The 17,304-nt window shown below is 35.8% G+C and overlaps 1 protein-coding gene across 1 annotated transcript in view; it reads right to left on the reverse strand.

Annotated features, from left to right (window-relative positions):
- The window catches only part of GPR158 (G protein-coupled receptor 158), a 379,074-nt gene that overhangs the window by 51,298 nt on the left and 310,472 nt on the right, over positions 1-17,304 (reverse strand). Inside the window, exon 6 of the mRNA XM_053572712.1 lies at positions 16,724-16,833. Coding sequence (XP_053428687.1) covers positions 16,724-16,833 — 110 coding nt within the window. The remainder of the gene's footprint in view (positions 1-16,723; positions 16,834-17,304) is intronic.

Consider the following 17,304-nt stretch of genomic DNA (forward strand, 5'->3'; position numbering starts at 1 on the left):
ACAAACAAACACAAAAACAATGGCTCCTCCTCTTGTGAAAAAGGAGAAAAATTATTTTGCCCCTTCCAGAACATTGCAGTCCTCTGGTTGTTCTTCCCCTCCCACATATGAGATTCATCAGGCTTAAAATGTGGGCTGTGCACAAGTTTATCTGCAGTGTGACAATGTTAAACTTATGTATACTCTTTCTCATTCACAAGAGTTCAATGTGCAATCTTAGATCTGTAAGACAAGATGGAGGAAATCTGATTCTATACCTTAGATAACTCCCTCAAATACAGGTTAATCAGACCTCCTGTATTTTAATTCAACACCAACACCTGTTTCCTAAACCACTCCTTTGAAGCTCTTTCAGTTGTAACAATATTGCAAATAAAGGATATTTGATTGCAATTGCCGCTCCCAAGATGTTCAATTTTTAAAAGTTTGGCATAAAAGCTTACAGAAAACAGGCTTAAATATAGGTACCGCTGCTGCCTCCCCACTGCTTCTCCCACCCGCTGCTTACTAGAGAAAGATGTTTCAAATAATAAGCAGATGGTCATTCTGAAGATCAAGAAGAAACCAGATTATTCAAAATTTGGAATTAAATGCTTGTTAATTTTCTTATATCTAGAATAAATATAAATTCTAGGATCATGTTTTTGCCAACTACCTATTAGACTAAATCCTGCCCTTATATTTCGATTCCTTAGCACTGATTAATCAGCAAAAAAAAATTTAAATTAAATTTTCATTTCAAAATGATATTTTTAAAACTTAGTATTCTATTTTGATATAACTTTTTGGTATTCAAGAATATGATTTTAGATAAGCTACAAAAACAAAATTATAAATGGCTGCCTAATTGTATCACTACTTAAATGGACAGTTTTATTACAATCTCAAAAGGGAAATGTCACTAATTGCTTACCTTTGTAGACAGAAAATATCTAAAATGACACTATTTTAATGTTAACATTTAAATCTTGATCTGTTCTTACTTCTAACACAAAATTTAATTTTGCAGTCTGAAAAAAAGCCTTTTGTCCTGATACAGGTTCATCACATATAAGTATTTCCCATGGATAACATAAGGGAAAGCTTCTTGAATCTCTTTTCACTATAATCAAGGTTGTCCAGGTTGAAATGTGGTGGAAATAATAACAAAGATTACTTACCTTTCCGAGATCACTTTCAATCTAAATTTTATAAAACCTGGCGCTCTAGTTTTTCAGTCTCTTTTGTATACTTTTACAGATAAAGAATGGTACCAGACCACAGGGGACTCACAAAAAGATGACAAAATTCATTGCAAATACGAACTTCCTATTGAACATGTATGATCACTTATTAAAAAAACAAGAAAAAATTACTAAACTCTCAAAGAATAATCGCAGATGAATAACTTTTATGTATTTGAGATACTAGCTCCATACAGAAGAAATCTTAAAAATATTATTTAAAAAACTCTTCTGCTAATATTGCATTCACCTTAACTTTAACCAACATTTAAATATGTAAGACACATTAGTTAGCAAATAGAGGATGCAACCACCAAAGTAATTTAGAAGATATATTAATGTGAGTACATAAAAACTGCTGGGTTTGATATTTTTAACTGTTTAGATGGTATTACACACATTAGTTAAAGTAGAATGATTTTCAGTTGCTGTCAATGAAACTTTTGGAAATTAATTATCAAGTGTTACTGATTGTTCTTGGGTTGTGCCATTTAACTGTCTTGCCACTGGGTTTAAAACCCTTTGGCTTAAGCTTCTTTGCAGGCAGGTCCTAACATGCCTACTATATTGCTTATTATAGATCAGAAGTGTCATAGACTGTAACCAAGAATCATCCATTTTAATATACACGTTGGTTACCTTCATTAAACTATAATAGATGGTTCAAGTAAAAAATTAGAAACAATAAGCAAATATAAAGAAAGAAAGAAATGAAAACCACCTAAAAGAGCACTAGTTATATATAAATAGCACTTGGGTGAATTTTATTCTCTAACACTTCTATACATACACAAAACATATTATAGCATTGGGACTATACTATATAACTTACATTATGCTTTTTTCATATAATATGGTATTCTGAACATTCTAACATTCTGTATTTGTAAACAACATGATCTTTGATAGAACACAACTGCTTAGTTTTTTTTTTTTTAGTATAAGCCATATTGCAATGAATATTCTTGCAGTTAAATCCTTGATTTTTTTCTTTAGGTTTGAAAAGGTAAAATAACTCAGTTGTTAAAAAGCTCTCATACACAATGGTAAATATTTCATACTTACTATGCTAACTTACACTCTGTCCAGCCTAAAGAGGGTCTTTCCCCAATGGATACTATGACAGACAAATTACAATTTTTTTTTGAGAACAAAAACCTTTTTCTACTCAAATTCTTGAAAAGTTACACTTTTTTTTTTTTTTGCTCTGCTGTAATTGTTAGTTTCATTGAACATTTTTTAAAATGTGCTTTCTTGACAGTTGTCTTTCTTTTCCTTTGGACAGTTTGTTTACAGCTTTAGCCATTTTTCCCATTGAGTGCACTTTCTCATGCGCTAGTCATTCAGATGTATGTGACCACTGAGCAGCTGTGTGAATTGAGATGTGTTGTAAGTGCCACATGAACATAAGATTTTGACAATTTATCCAAACTAAGAGTAGAAAACATTTTTATTAGTAACTTAGTGTATTTATCACATGCTGGAATGTAATATTTTGAATATGTGCATTAAATAAAATATACCATTAAATTTAATTGCATCTGTTTCTTTTTATTTTAATGTGGCTACTGAAAACTTAAAATTCTTTATGTGGCTCACATTTGTGGCTTGAACTATAGTTAGGGATATCACCAGTCTATAAAATATCCTACAACCATTTCCTAATTTGCCATTTGCCTTTTATGTTTCTGCCAGGCAAGAGTATAAAATACAGCAGAACTTCCATAGCTGACCCCCTCCTTACATTGACCATCTCTGAAAATTAGTCGACCTAATTTTCATTGATTGGATATGCTTCACACGTATGTATCAGTACAGTAGGCCTAGTTCCTTATGTTGACCACCTCTGTATGTTGCCCAGTTTGTTACAGTCCCTTGGGTAGTCAACTTACAGAGGTTCCACTGTATTTAGGTAATCCAACTAACATTTTCTCTTATGATTTCTTCCATTCCCCAACCTAAAATAAGTTAGATATTAATCTATAATTTATTCCTGTACTCATATTTTTTGCATTTAGTTTTATAGCTTATTGAAACTCTTGTAAAATTGAGATGAGGCTTTAAAGTTATTTTTTCTATATGTAAAGTTATTTTGTCAATCTTTACTTGGTTAATTGGCCATTGCTGTCATTCAACCCATTGTCTTGGGCTGCTTTCTATATCATATGGTTAGATCTTCTGGAATAAAGGTCTGTTCTATTCTTTATGTTCTCATCTTGCTCTTTAGTCTTTTGAATATCATTTTTTGATAATACACTGCAGTATCTATAATCATCTCTTCCTATTCTTTTTTTTTTTTTTTTTGTAGAGACAGAGTCTCACTTTATGGCCCTCGGTAGAGTGCCATGGCATCACACAGCTCACAGCAACCTCCAACTCCTGGGCTCAAGCGATTCTCCTGCCTCAGCCTCCCGAGTAGCTGGACTACAGGCGCCCGCCACAACTTGGCCCCACAACTATTTTTTGGTTGCAGTTCAGCCGGGGCCGGTTTTGAACCTGCCACCCTTGGCATATGGGGCCGGCGCCTCACCGACGGAGCCACAGGCACTGCCCCATCTCTTCCTATTCTTATTTTCTGCAAATGTTCTTGGTGCTTTTTTATTTCTAAAGATGAAAATTAGAATTGTCTTAAGTTCCCTCATTCGGTTTATCCATTCAACAGGTATTTACTCAGTAATTTAATTTTCATGATGCTCGGAGCGTGGGATACAGAGAATACATGATGACCAGGTATTCTTGCAAGTTAAGTCCTCCCACATCAAATCTTCTCTCATTCAGTCATACAGTGTTTCTCCATCTATTTATATTTCCTTCTAAATCTCTCCAAAAAACTTTGTAGTGCTTTTTTCTTGGTCCCACCTAACACCATTTAGGATTATTCCTAGGAATTTCAGGCTTATAGTTAAGATGGTGACTAGAATACTTCTTTTATTGTCCAACTGAAAGGTAAATGGAAAGCTATTGTCATACAAGTCTACACATCTGACTTATGTATGTTTAACTGAACTTTCATGATTATTTGAATCATACTTTTTAAGAGAAATAGTTCACATACCATAGAATTTATCCTGTTATAGTGTACAAGTCAGTGGTTTTAGGATGTCTAGCTGTGCAACAATAACTGCTGTCTAATTCCAGAACATTTTCATTACCCCAAGAAGAAACTTTGTATTTATTAGCAGTCACTGTCTTTCCTCTCTCCTGAGCTCTTGGTAACCACAAATCTTTCTGTCTCTACAGATTTGCCTATTCTGGACATTTCATATAAGTGGAATTATAGAATTTGTGCCTTTTATTTAGCTGGGAGTGTTTTTAAGGATTATCTATATTGAACATGAATTGGTACTTCATTCCTTTTAAGACTGAATAATATTCTATTGCATAGATGTACCATACCTACTTATCCATTCGTCAGTGGACATTTGAGTTGTTTCCATGTCTTGACTATCATGAATTCTTATGAGTAATATTTTTCTGAGTGCTGAGTAATACTACTATAAAAATTTGTGTACAAATTATTTTCGTGTGGACATATATTTTCAATTCTCATGAGTATGTAACTAAGAGTAGAATTGCTGGCTGACATGGTAACTATTTGACAGTTTGAGGAACTGTCAAACTGTTTTAGAAAATGGCTGCACCATTTATAATCCCACCTGCAAGATATGAGGTTTCCAATTTTTCTACATCCTCTGCTACACTATTATTTCTTTTAATATTGCTATTCCCATAGGTTTGTAATGACATCTCATTATGGTTTGATTTTCATATCTCTAATAACTAATGAAAAGTTAAGCATCTTTTCATGAAAATATAGGCCATTTACAGCTGGCCGGTTAGCTCAGTTGGTTAGAGCGTGTTGCTGAAAATATAGGCCATTTGTATATCTTCTTTGGAAAAGTGCCTATTTAATTCACATCTTAAAAACTAGGCTGTCAGGCGGTGCCTGTAGCTCAATGGGTAGAGTGCCAGCCACATACACCGAGGCTGGCAGGTTTGAACCCGGCCCAGGCCGGCTAAAACAACAATGACAACAATAACAACAAAAATAACTGGGTTTTATGGCAGGTAACTGTATTCCCAGCTATTTGGGAGGCTGAGGCAAGACAACTGCTTAAGCCCAAGAGTTTGAGGTTGCTGTGAGCTGTGACGCCACAGCACTCTACCGAGGGCAACAACTTCAGACTCTATCTCCAAATAAAAAATAAAAAAATAAAAACAAGGTTGTCCTTTAGTTATTGAGTTACAATTTACCTTATATTCTAGATCCCAGACTTTTATCAGATAATTTACAATTTTTTTCCATCCTGTGTTTTCTTTTTACTAACTTGATGGTGTCCTTTGATGCACAGAAGTTTTCATTTTGATGAAATCCAACTGATCTATTTTTCCCTTTGTTGCGTGTGCTTTTCACATCTCTGTAAGGCTATGAATATTTATATCTATGATTCCTTTATTCTAAGAGGTGTGTAGTTTTAGCTTTTACATTTAGGTCTTTGAGCCACAGGAATTAATATTTGTCACAGATGGTGTAAAGTAGATGTCTAATTTCATTCTTTCAAATGGAGATTTCTGGCTGCCCCTGCTGAATGGGGATAGCCAAATGTTCCAGAATCAACATTGGAAAGACTATTCCTTCCCCTCTTGTCTTGCCACCCTTATCAAAAGTGAGCTGACAACAAATAAAAGTATGGATTTTGCTCCTGAATCTCAACTCTATTCCATTGATTGATATATCTCTTCTCATGTCAGGATCACACTCCCTTGATTTCTGTAGCTTTGAAGTAAATTTTAAGATCAGGAAGTGTGAGTCCTCTACTTTATTCTTCTTTTTCAAGGTTGTTTTGGCTATTCTGGGCCCTTTGCATTTCCCCATGAATTTTAAGACAAGCTGGTTAATTTTTGCTAAAAAGGCAGCTGAGATTTTGATAGGGATTGGATTAAATTAATTTGGAGACTATTGCAATCTTAACAATACTAAGTCTTCTAAACCATTAAACAGGGATTCCTTTCCATTTATCTGTCTCTTCTTTAATTTCTTTCAACAACATCTTATGGCTTTAGTGTACCTCTCTTGTTAAATTTATTCCTACATATTATTTATACTATTGTAAATTTTTTCCCCTTAATTTCAGTTTTAGTTTATTGCTAGCTTATAGAAATAAAACTGATTTTTTTAATACCAATCTTGTCTCCTATAATATTGCTAAACTCATTTATTAGTTCTAATAGTTTTTTGTGGATTCCTTAGAATTTTTCCACAGAAGACATGTCTTCTGCAAATAGAGATTGTTTTACTTCTTCTTTCCATCTGCATACTGGTTATTTCTTTTTGTGTCCTAACTGCTCAGGCAAGAACTTCCAGGGCAAAGTTGAGAACCACTAAGAGCCGCCTCCTTGTTTTGTTCCTGCTTTTGGGGGAAATCATCATTAAGTATGATGTTAGCTGGGGATGATTCATAAATGGTTTCTGTTAGTTTGAGGAAGTACCCTCTTACATTCCTAGTGTGTTGTGCATTTTTATCAGGAGAGTGTGTTGGATTTTTGTTAAATGCTTTTTTCTGCATCTACTGAGATGAGCTTGGGGTTTTTGTCCTTTATTATGTTATACTGACTGGGGTTTGTTTGTTGTTGTTGAATCATTCTTACATTCCTGGGCTAAATCCCATTTAATCAGGATGTACAATCCTTTTTAGATGCTGCTGGATTCCATTTGCTAGTATTTTGTCGAGATTTGTGTGTGCATATTCTTAAGGGATATTGGTTTGTTGCTTTGTTTACTTGTGATATAGTTGTCAGGTTTTGTTGTCAGGGTAATACTGGTCTCTTATAATATGCTGAGAAGTGTTGCCTCATCTTCTGTTTTTCTTTTTTTTTCTATTTTGTTTATTTATTTATATCTCCAAATCATCTTCTATTTTTCAAAATGATTTGTGAAGAACTGATATTAAGTATTTGGTATAATTCATAAGGATCTTTTTTTGAGGGGAAGCTTCTTGATTACTCTTTAAATATCTTTACTTGTTTTAGGTCTGTTCAGATTTTCCATTTCCTCTTGAGTCACTTGTGGTAGTTTGTGTATTTTCTAAGAATATCTAGAATAGTTGGATTTCTAGTATTAACTTCCTTGTTAGCACTACTCAGGCCTTTTGGACTGGATGCATGCGAATGCTAGGTGAGGGGCCTCAGAGTAGCTGGCAGCCAGATGGACTGCCAGCACATTATGGGCATCATAGGTGTATTCATCCAAAAATAAGCCATGACTCTGACGCTGTGTGCAGACCACAGCAGATGCAACAGCAGGCAGGTAGGTGATGGCGGCAAACAGCTTGTAGGAGCAGACTCTCTCATCTTGGTCCTTAAAGAAGTCTGCCTCTTCTTTTTGTTGCATGAATGAATTAATCTCATTTCCCACATATTCCTATCTCCTTCACATAAAGAAATGTTTCCACTGGAGGGTATACAAAATTGGGGCATACAGTTGCTAACAAAGAACATTGGGACAATAAAGTATTTATCAGCTATAGTCTGTAAAGTACTAATTCTGAATTACCAGATGGATTTTTATTTGTAACTTTAAGATTGGTTAGAACACACATGTATGTGCACACACATTAACAAGTGGAAACCATAACAACCCAGGCAACAACAACAAAAAAAGAATCTCACGTTTCAAATATGGCACATAAACCCTAAAATATATATTCTAATGCATGCCTCTTTTTAGAAATCTAGGCATAAAATACTGATGCCATAATTAGAAATTAGAACATGCATATAAATATTTTAAAAGAGAAGCTCAATATTGAAAAGCTTTGAATGTAGATGTTACAAAATAAAGTGTATTTCAAAAGTTATGTGCCATACAACAAAGCAAGTATTTTAAGTCAGATAAAATAAGTAAAGTTTTAACTCTTCTTAGTTCTCTGAGTGAGCTACATTCCTATTTTCTTCATTTATAATAGTTACCATATTCTAAAAGAACAATTAAAATAAATTTTGCTTTTATTTCAATTGTTATTCAAAAGGTACTCATTGATGTTAAAGATTCTATGTGAATATAGTCCTTTACTTAATAAAAGACATCTTTTATTAATATGCTTACATTTCCTAAATTTCTTTTTTTTTTTTTTAATTTGGCCGGGGCTGGGTTTGAACCCGCAACCTCCGGCATATGGGACCGGCGCCCTACCCGCTGAGCCACAGGCGCTGCCCTGCATTTCCTAAATTTCAAATGAGTAGACTAAGCATTTTAATTTATAAATGGAGCTTCTCGAGGCAGAAATCCTTAATTAGTTTCCAAAAGTGACATGTATCTACTGACACAAGACACAATCAATAGCATTAGGCCATTCAGCTGACAGCCCTCAGGACGCTGGACAGGACAGTAGGATCAGAAGTCATTTGAGGGTGAGAGGGGGCGACGAACAGAGGAGAGTTTTGAAACTCAGGGAGTTTTGTTTTCATGGTTTCTGGGGAAGTCATCATGATGGCTAGGCTCGTGTACATACCCAGGGGCTAACACTCAGTAGTCTCAGATAGGCTTTAAGTGTGCCAAGAAAGGGGACAGCGGGAATGCCCAGGTTTGCTTATAAGTATATGAGTGATGAGAATGACAAAAATGTAGGGTCTACGAAGCTAAGTCCTGTAACTACAGAGAGTTTCTAAAAATTAGCTAGCATCAGGATTGCACACAAATAGTTTTGTGCACTAGCGTGGGTCTTAATAGCACATTCCACACCAATGCTTCCTTGATTAATAAAATTATGAAATAAATTTCAATTTTTCAAGAGCCAAATAACTTTTGATCTTTCCTGTTTCATCAAACACAATTTTAAATAGTAAAATTGTTTCTAGGGAGACTGGTTAAGTCCTAATCTCTGAAAGCCCAGCGTGGTACTTAATGAGTTAACCAACAGGAAAAGAGGAAGTTATGTCACTTACAAAAGTAATTTTCTTTTCAAATTTCCTATAATGCCAGTATTAGAGTTAGTTCTGAAAGATCAATTTAAACCCTTCATCTTTAAGAATTCATCTTAATAACTTACATATGCCTCATGTTCCATTACTGGAATGGCAGTGACCAGGGAGTTATTTATATTCAAATGGTCAAGGTCATCTCCACCAGGTCTGATTTTTCATACATGTCTGCCTCCTGAGAGTACATGTTATCACATGGTACACAGAGTTAGTCACTACTGCTGATACTGGTATGCTGGGAGCTTATCAAATAGTCATGCAAAAATTCAAAATTCTCAACCTCTGGCATAAATGGGTTAAGTAAGCATGCCCTTTTTCTGTAAGGCATCTAGCTATTCTCCTGGTGTATGTGAAACATGGGTTTAGGAGGTAAGGCTTGAGTATTTTCCAACTGACCTCTGAGGCTAAGTAACCTTCATTGGCTTACAGAATTTGCTCAGCTTTCTGTCCAAATAGTACACTCATGGATAGGGAAAGAGACCTTTCTCAAAAGCTTAAGAATGAGTCCCCTTTTTCTGGTGAATAGTATGGGTTTTAAGAAATTTCATTACGAGTAATTCTTCACTCGAATATATTTTGGATTTGAGAGTAGGAAGCTAGTAAAGATAAGAAACCACAGTGAGCTCATCAGAAGGAGGGCCTGGAATCCATGTCATTACCAGGATGCACATGGCAAGCTTTTCCATTCTCCACTCACAATGCAATGTTCATAGCTATGTGTTCAAAGGGTGCTTTACTGGTACCTTATTTGGCTGAGGTGAGCAATGGTCTAAAAAGGTTTTAAAATGTTTCATGTTAAACCTTTTGGGTCATGACTTGGGGCTTTAAATTCACCTGTGTGCTGGGGTAAATGCAAGACTTCTAAACGACTCTTCTGGATGTCCACAGGCACTTGTTTAGCCACCTAGGAGCAGAGGTTATTATGTATGTTTAGCTTTCATAAGTGAAAGGTTAACACTTTGTTAATGTTAAACGTTAACACTTTGTTCAACGTTCTGTTAAGGTGAGTCAACAATCAACAAAGTAGAATCACTGCACTGCCGACAGTTACCTAAGGCACAATCTTAAATTCCCTGCTACCCAGGAGTTGTCATAAATTAAGGTAAACGAGACAATCTTCAATATCTTACCAGCTCGTAGTTTTTCTAGATAGCCATACACTAGCTTCTCTTTTGTTCTTTTAAAAACTTAAGGTATCTTACTATATTTTACGTATCCTAGTAAGAATACATAAATAAATGTAAATATCTCTTGGTCATGTTTCAAAAGTCACTAGGAAACAAACTAAAACATATAAAAAAAAAAACCTTCCTACAAACTGCCAATATTTGGTGTTAATGAGCATAGTAGAGAAAACTGCTATGGGTTGTACTCCGAGCAAGGAGTATTGAATAATGCATGAAATGAGAAATCCCAGGCTGGAGCCAGAAGAAAGCTTTTCACAGCTGCCTTAAATATTCATTTTAAATATAGTACAAAAAAAAGTTTTTTTCTTCTTCATTAGCCTTAGAAAAAGGAAAAGCCAATGTGTTTTCAGAAACCATATCACAAGGAATCAGAAAACATTTCTTTTAGTATTAAGTCTGTAAATCTCTCTACACTCCCTTTCATTTAAAAATATTTCCTCATTTTGCCTGCTGAAAATACACCTGGATTTTCTAAGCCTAGAGATACTGCCTTCTCAAGTTTCATAAAAAACAAAATGAAACAAAACAAAATGAGCTTAGCAGGGGTTCAATGAAGCCATACATCCATGGAAGTGCTGGGTGTTCTTGTAGATCCGCCCTCCATCATTCACATACTAAGTCAAACACCTCCATGGTTCCTGAAGGAAGCTCCTTTTTGTAAACGAACCTTCTTCATCTGGGCCTACTGTAGTTCTTTTTTCCCTTACGATCTAGAATGAACAAGCTATACCTGTACCTTTCTTATCTTTTTCTTCTGTCTTCCTTCCTCCCTCTCTTTCTTCAATCTTTCTCCAAAAAGGAAAAAATAGGTTCAGGTTTAAAGCAGTTGCATTGTACTCATGGCCTGCGCTTGAGGGGGATGTGGGAGGTTCTGCCCTGTATGCAGGCCACAGCGGCAGGGTGGAGGGGCACTGCCTGTAGACAACTTAAGGCAATAATAAAAACAACTACAAGTGGGTCTGCTTTCTATCATTACCATACACTGGTGATCCTAAACTATGTCAGTGAAAGTGTAAACCACTTCACTCCCCACCCACAACTTAGTGCGGCACAGTTACTAATCAAAGGACTCGTTCATAATTTTCCTTTGAATTGCTATGACAGTCTGCGGCTGCATAACTCCCAGGTATTGGGAAAGATCACCAAAAAAAAAAAGTGGGAGATTTGGTAAAAGTGAACAAAGTTTTTAAGTTCCCATCCCAGGCTTAACAGTACCATTTCTGGAGACAGAGATCCTGTTCCTTTTTCATATTTGTTTCAAATTTTTAGTGCTATAGAAATTACACAAATACTACAATCAATCAGTGAGAGACCAGGTGACAGAGAAATAAATATTTAATAATTCCACTAAGTTGTGAGGGAAATAGCTGAAATACAACAAAAACTCAGTTCTTGCTTGCTTATCCTATCCCAAAAGGACTATCATAGTAATTTTATATATCGGTACTCAATTTCCTTAGAATTTTCTATGTAAAGAGGTATGACTTACTTTGATTTTTTTTAATATTGAAATGAAAAATAAAATTCCTGTGAAAATAGGGCTATGATATTCAAAAGACATTATCCCACAGCTCAGGCCTCCCTGATTCCCCAGCAACTCTGGATCCAGTCCTTCCAAAGTCTGGTTCTTTAGTTTTCTCTTCTATTTGTGACCCTCCCCCTAGGTCCTTCCAGTGATTCCCTTTTTGCTTAATTTAGCCATAATCAGTTTTCGTAGTTTGCAACCAAAAAATACTACTGGATATATTTACATACATTCAAAGTATGTAATCCTCATGACTTTACAGGGAAGGAGGCATTAATTCACCTTCTAGATAAGAAATTAATTCTCAGATGTTAATTTGTTCTTGGTTGTAGAAATAAGTAATGGCAGAATTGAAATTCGAATTTGGATATGTCAGGATATATATCTTTCCTCTCTACCATATTACTATAAAGGATTAGAAATCCTTTCTCTAGAGCCACATGCTGCTTCACTGTAGATGCCAATCAAAAGCACTCACTGCAGCTCATTCGCTATAACCACCATCTCTTCATTCATTCAAACAACATCTGAGTATGTAACATAGCACTAAATATGTGGAGGACAAAGGTAGCTCTGCCTGTCCTCAGGTTGCTCACATTCCTATGGGATGCTGATTGTTCAGTATATATAAGGAAACAATAGTGGAATCAGGTAAATTTAAACAATATGGAAAAAACTAGAACATAATAGTAAAGTCAAATGGTTCATATAGGACAAGAATTATTCAGCTCATTAAATTAGAAATAGTTTCCACTTGATTTAAGCCTTCAATGGAGTAATTCTTTCCTTTTCTTTTTTCTTGAGACAGTCTCACTTTGTTGCCCTTGGTAGAGTGCTGTGGCATCACAGCTCACAGCAACTTCAAACTCTTGGGCTCAAGCAATTCTTTTGCCTCAGCTTCCCACGTAGCTGGGATTACAGGTGCCAGCCACAATGCCCAGCTATTTTTTAGAGATGAGGTCTCAATCTGGCTCAGGCTATGAGCTAAGGCAATCCACCCACCTCAGCCTCCCAGAGTGCTAGGATTATAAGCGTGAGCCACCATGCCCGGCCCTGGAGTAATTAGTGAGAAAACAGCTTTAATTCCAGTCTTTAACATAAAGAGATGATGGAGTAATCCAGTTTCTCAAATTCCAATCATTTGCATACTACCCTTGAGATTTCTGCATATCTGTGTACCAGCTAATAATTTCTATTTATTATCCTAAAATATTTTTAAAATATCAATTTCTATTATCCTAAAATATTTTTTAAAAACTACCTTAAATTTAAAAAAATGAAACATAACATCTTCCATAAATAGAAAGTAACTATAAAAACAGTGAAACAAAGACAAAGAATCTTATGGAGATTGCACTGCAGTGAAAAGCTCAGAACTGGAAGAAGCTTAATCTACTCTTCAATGCAAAGGAAGATTACCAACTATTTGGCAGGTGTTAAAGACCTATGAGTTCCAAACTAATCTTTCTCCAAAAAAGAATCAAAAGGATTGAAAGAGAATCTGGATGGAAGTAATTTTCTCATTATATGACTCAAGGCTATTTAATGCTGTGTTCCCATCCACTTGCAGATCACAGGGAATGCGTTTCAGACACTTGGAGACACCAGAGGTAGCACACAGTGAGTCAGGAGAATATGAATGTTTTATGTGGGGAGAGAACTATGGGAAGCAGCCTCCAGCTCTGCACCTGATATTGTCACCCATTCAGTCGTCTAATAATGTGTGTTAGTCACCCCTCATGTATCAACCATTGTGTTGAGAGCTGGGATTGGTGGGAAGACTCTCACTCCAAGGAGAAGGCAAACTGAAGTGATGAAGGTAATTAAATAAGAAAACAATAAAGCATTGTATTATAACAGAGGACTCAACTGACATGAAGTGTTAAACCAATAGAGACAGGATTAATTTTCAAGTCTCAAAAGGGTAACTATCCTTTCAGGATTTCTAGAAGGCCTATTGTCCATATAGGCTATCAGTGATTTATCATTTCCTCTGGTGAGGACCAGTTGAAAAATAGCCATAAAGAACAGAAACTTGGAAGGTACCTGAAGAACAGAAAGATACAAGAGGAAAGTGTGCTATGATGTGGAAAGATTAAAATTAGAGTCAGAAAGAACATTAGAAATTTATCTAATTTTTTCCTTTTGTAGCAAATAGAGGCCTATGATTTCTTAAAGACTAAATTGAGATTTAAATTGGACCTCCTGATATCTAGTCCAATATTCTTTGTGTTATACCATATATAGGAAAAGGCATCTTGAGAATCACACATACTCACATTTGTTCCAAAAGATTAAAAAAAAAAAAAATCTAGTGCATTCCCAATAATTAGGAACCAAAAAAAAAAAAAAAAAGTAGAAGACATGGAGTTTCTTTTTTTTTTGGAGTTTCTTTCTTGTAGGTAGATAGTATAACTATCATATCTTTAAAAAAAAGGTTGAATCCAGAAGACCAAAAATCACTTTGTAACAAAGATATCTGCACCAGAATATTTATTGCAGCTCAATTCATAACTGCCAAGTCATGGAAGAAGCCCACGTGTCCAGCAAACCATGAATGGATTAATAAATTGTGGTGCATGTATCCCATGAAATATTATGCAGACTTAAAAAAGATGAAGACCTGGGCAGTGCCTGTGGCTCAAAGGAGTAGGGCACCGGCCCCATATATTGGACAAACCCAGCCCTGGCCAGAAAAAAGATGGAGACTTTATTTCTTTTATGTTTACATGAATGGAGCTGGAACATATTCTTCTTAGTAAAGTAACTCAAGAATGGAAGAAAAAATATTCAATGTACTCAATACTATTATGAACTATATAATCACCCACACTTTCATATAAAAGATAAAACACAATTATAGCCTAGGATGAAGGAGGGAAAAGGAAGGCGACGGGAGGGAAGGGGAGAGGTTGGATGGAGGTAGGGTAATCAGTGGGACCACACCTATGGTGCATATTGCAAGGGTACATGTTAATCTATTAAGAGTAGAGTATAAATGTCTTAACACAATAATTAAGTGAGGTGAAGGCTATGTTAACCAGTTTGATGTAAGCATTCCAAGTTGCATATAAAATCAGCACATTGTACCCCATAAATGCATTAATGTATACAGTTATGATTTAATAAAAAAATTTAAAGAAAATATTGAAAGGGGGAACATTAAAAGACAAATATAACACATATTATGGCATCTAAGATAAACTGCTATATAGCCTTACTAGGGGACTTGTATTGAGAAACATTCACGGCTAAATCAGCATAAAAATATGAATGACTTACCGTGGTTATCAAAACAGCTTTAAAGGTGATCAGTGCAAAGGATTTTCTTTACAGGGCTGCAGGAAAAAATTGTTTTTTTCCTATACTCTTTGTTACCACTACATTAAAACTTTCTTTAAGTAGCTTAGAGGCAAGGGAAAGCCTTGGAGTAATTTCCAGACATCCTAGCCTTTATGAGTAGATAATTAATGTTATTGCCTCCTTCCTTCTAATACTTTGGTGGTTTTGAAACGCTACATAAGAAAACTTACAGTATTCTCCATTTTCCAAAGTTGATAATCTCTAGCATATTGGTTAAGGAGGAAAGCCAAGAACACTATTTTTTTGAACTTCACCCATAGAATATCAGCAGGATTACCCTGGGGCATGGACCTTCAGAGTGGAAGAGAGTAGTTTTTGTAAAGTAAGCATATTTATGAGTTCTTCTATATAGGATCTATGGAGGATCTGGATACGTATCATGTTTTCAGCTGTATTGAGAACGGATACCCAGAAAAAGTGAGGTCTAAAAGAACCGAGGTCTTCTCAAGGAGACCCCAAGGATACATCTGCGAGGTCCTCCCTGTTGTGACTCAGCTCTTAGGAATTTGTAGAAACTTAACCTCCTGGGACCTGGAAACTAAGGCTTCCTTCTATAAAAGCCCAGGGTTCTGTAAAAGCTGGAGCCAACTTCTCCAGCTTGATTCAAACTGACCAATGAGAAAGGTGTCCGGGGGAGAAACTTTTTTTTTTTTTTTCTGGCCAGGGCTGGGTTTGAACCCACTACCTCCAACATATGGGGCTGGCGCCTTACTCCTTTGAGCCACAGGTGCCGCCCCGGCAGAAACTTTTTGACTGGGGATAAAAAGGAGAAGACTCAGCCAGTCAGGGAGTGAGGCCATTTTTAATTCTTCTGTGCCATCACTCTGCCGGCTGAAATAAAGCCCTTCTTCTTTTAAACATGGTGTTTGGGTGTTTGCTCTCTCCATTGGGCTTCATCTTCCTGCAACAGTATTGTCTTTGTAGTCCTTCCTATAGCCAGTAAATACTGTTTCATATTCTAAACTTATGTTTTATACAGAACTCTAACCATTTAGAGTTCAGTTGCATTAAAAATTCCCCCTACAGCATCCAAAAGGTATTACCTTGAAAGGAAAAAATACATATCATGCTTGGCCTGGTGTGTGGCTCACACCTGTAATCCTAGCTCTCTGGGAGGCCAAGGCGGTGGATCACTTGAGCTCAGGAGTTTGAGACCAGACTCAGCAAGAGTGAGACCCCGTTTCTACTAAAAATAGAAAAACTGAGGCAAGAGGATTGCTTGAGACCAAGAACTTGAGGTTTCTGTGAGCTATAATGCCACAGCATTCTAGTCAGGGGGCATCAGAGTGAGACTCTGTCTAAAAAAAATAAAATAAAATAAATTTTTTTGCTTTAGAAATTTTTAAAATTAAACCAGGTAAGCAGTCAACTCAGTTTATAATAACATGCTAAGCCAATCACTTTGGTCCTTCCATGAGAATGAAGACTAATAAAATAGAATATACCTGTGAAGCTTCAGAGTGACAGTTCCATATACAGTAGCAAAACCGAGAAGACGGACCCATCTTAGCAGAATACAACGAAATGTGCTTGGCTCAAAGTACAAAATAACAACCTGTGGGATGACAACAGAGAGAAAGAGACCTTCAGGATCAACTAATAATCCGCAAATTAAAGTCAATATTTCATAATCTGATATTATATATATATATGAATTTTGATATAAGCACATAACCATTTGAATAATTCTTTAAAATGTTATTTTGATCATTCATTCATAGTCTAGATCAGCGGTTCTCAACCTGTGGGTCTAGGCCCCTTTGTAACAATGAAAATAATCCTGCATATTAGATATTTACATTATGATTCATAACAGTAGCAAAATTACAGTTATGAAGTAGCAACAAAAATAATTTTATGGTTGGAGGTCACCACAACATGAGGAACTGTATTAAAGGGTCGCGGCATTAGGAAGGTGGAGAACCAATGGTCTAGTTCAAAGAACCACAGAGTCTTTCTACTGCTTTTAAATAAGTCTAAATTCTTTAAATCTTACTTTTAGAGTTTCTATCAACTGCCTCTAAGT

Source organism: Nycticebus coucang, chromosome 20 (assembly GCF_027406575.1).
Source record: "Nycticebus coucang isolate mNycCou1 chromosome 20, mNycCou1.pri, whole genome shotgun sequence".
NCBI lineage: Eukaryota > Metazoa > Chordata > Mammalia > Primates > Lorisidae > Nycticebus > Nycticebus coucang.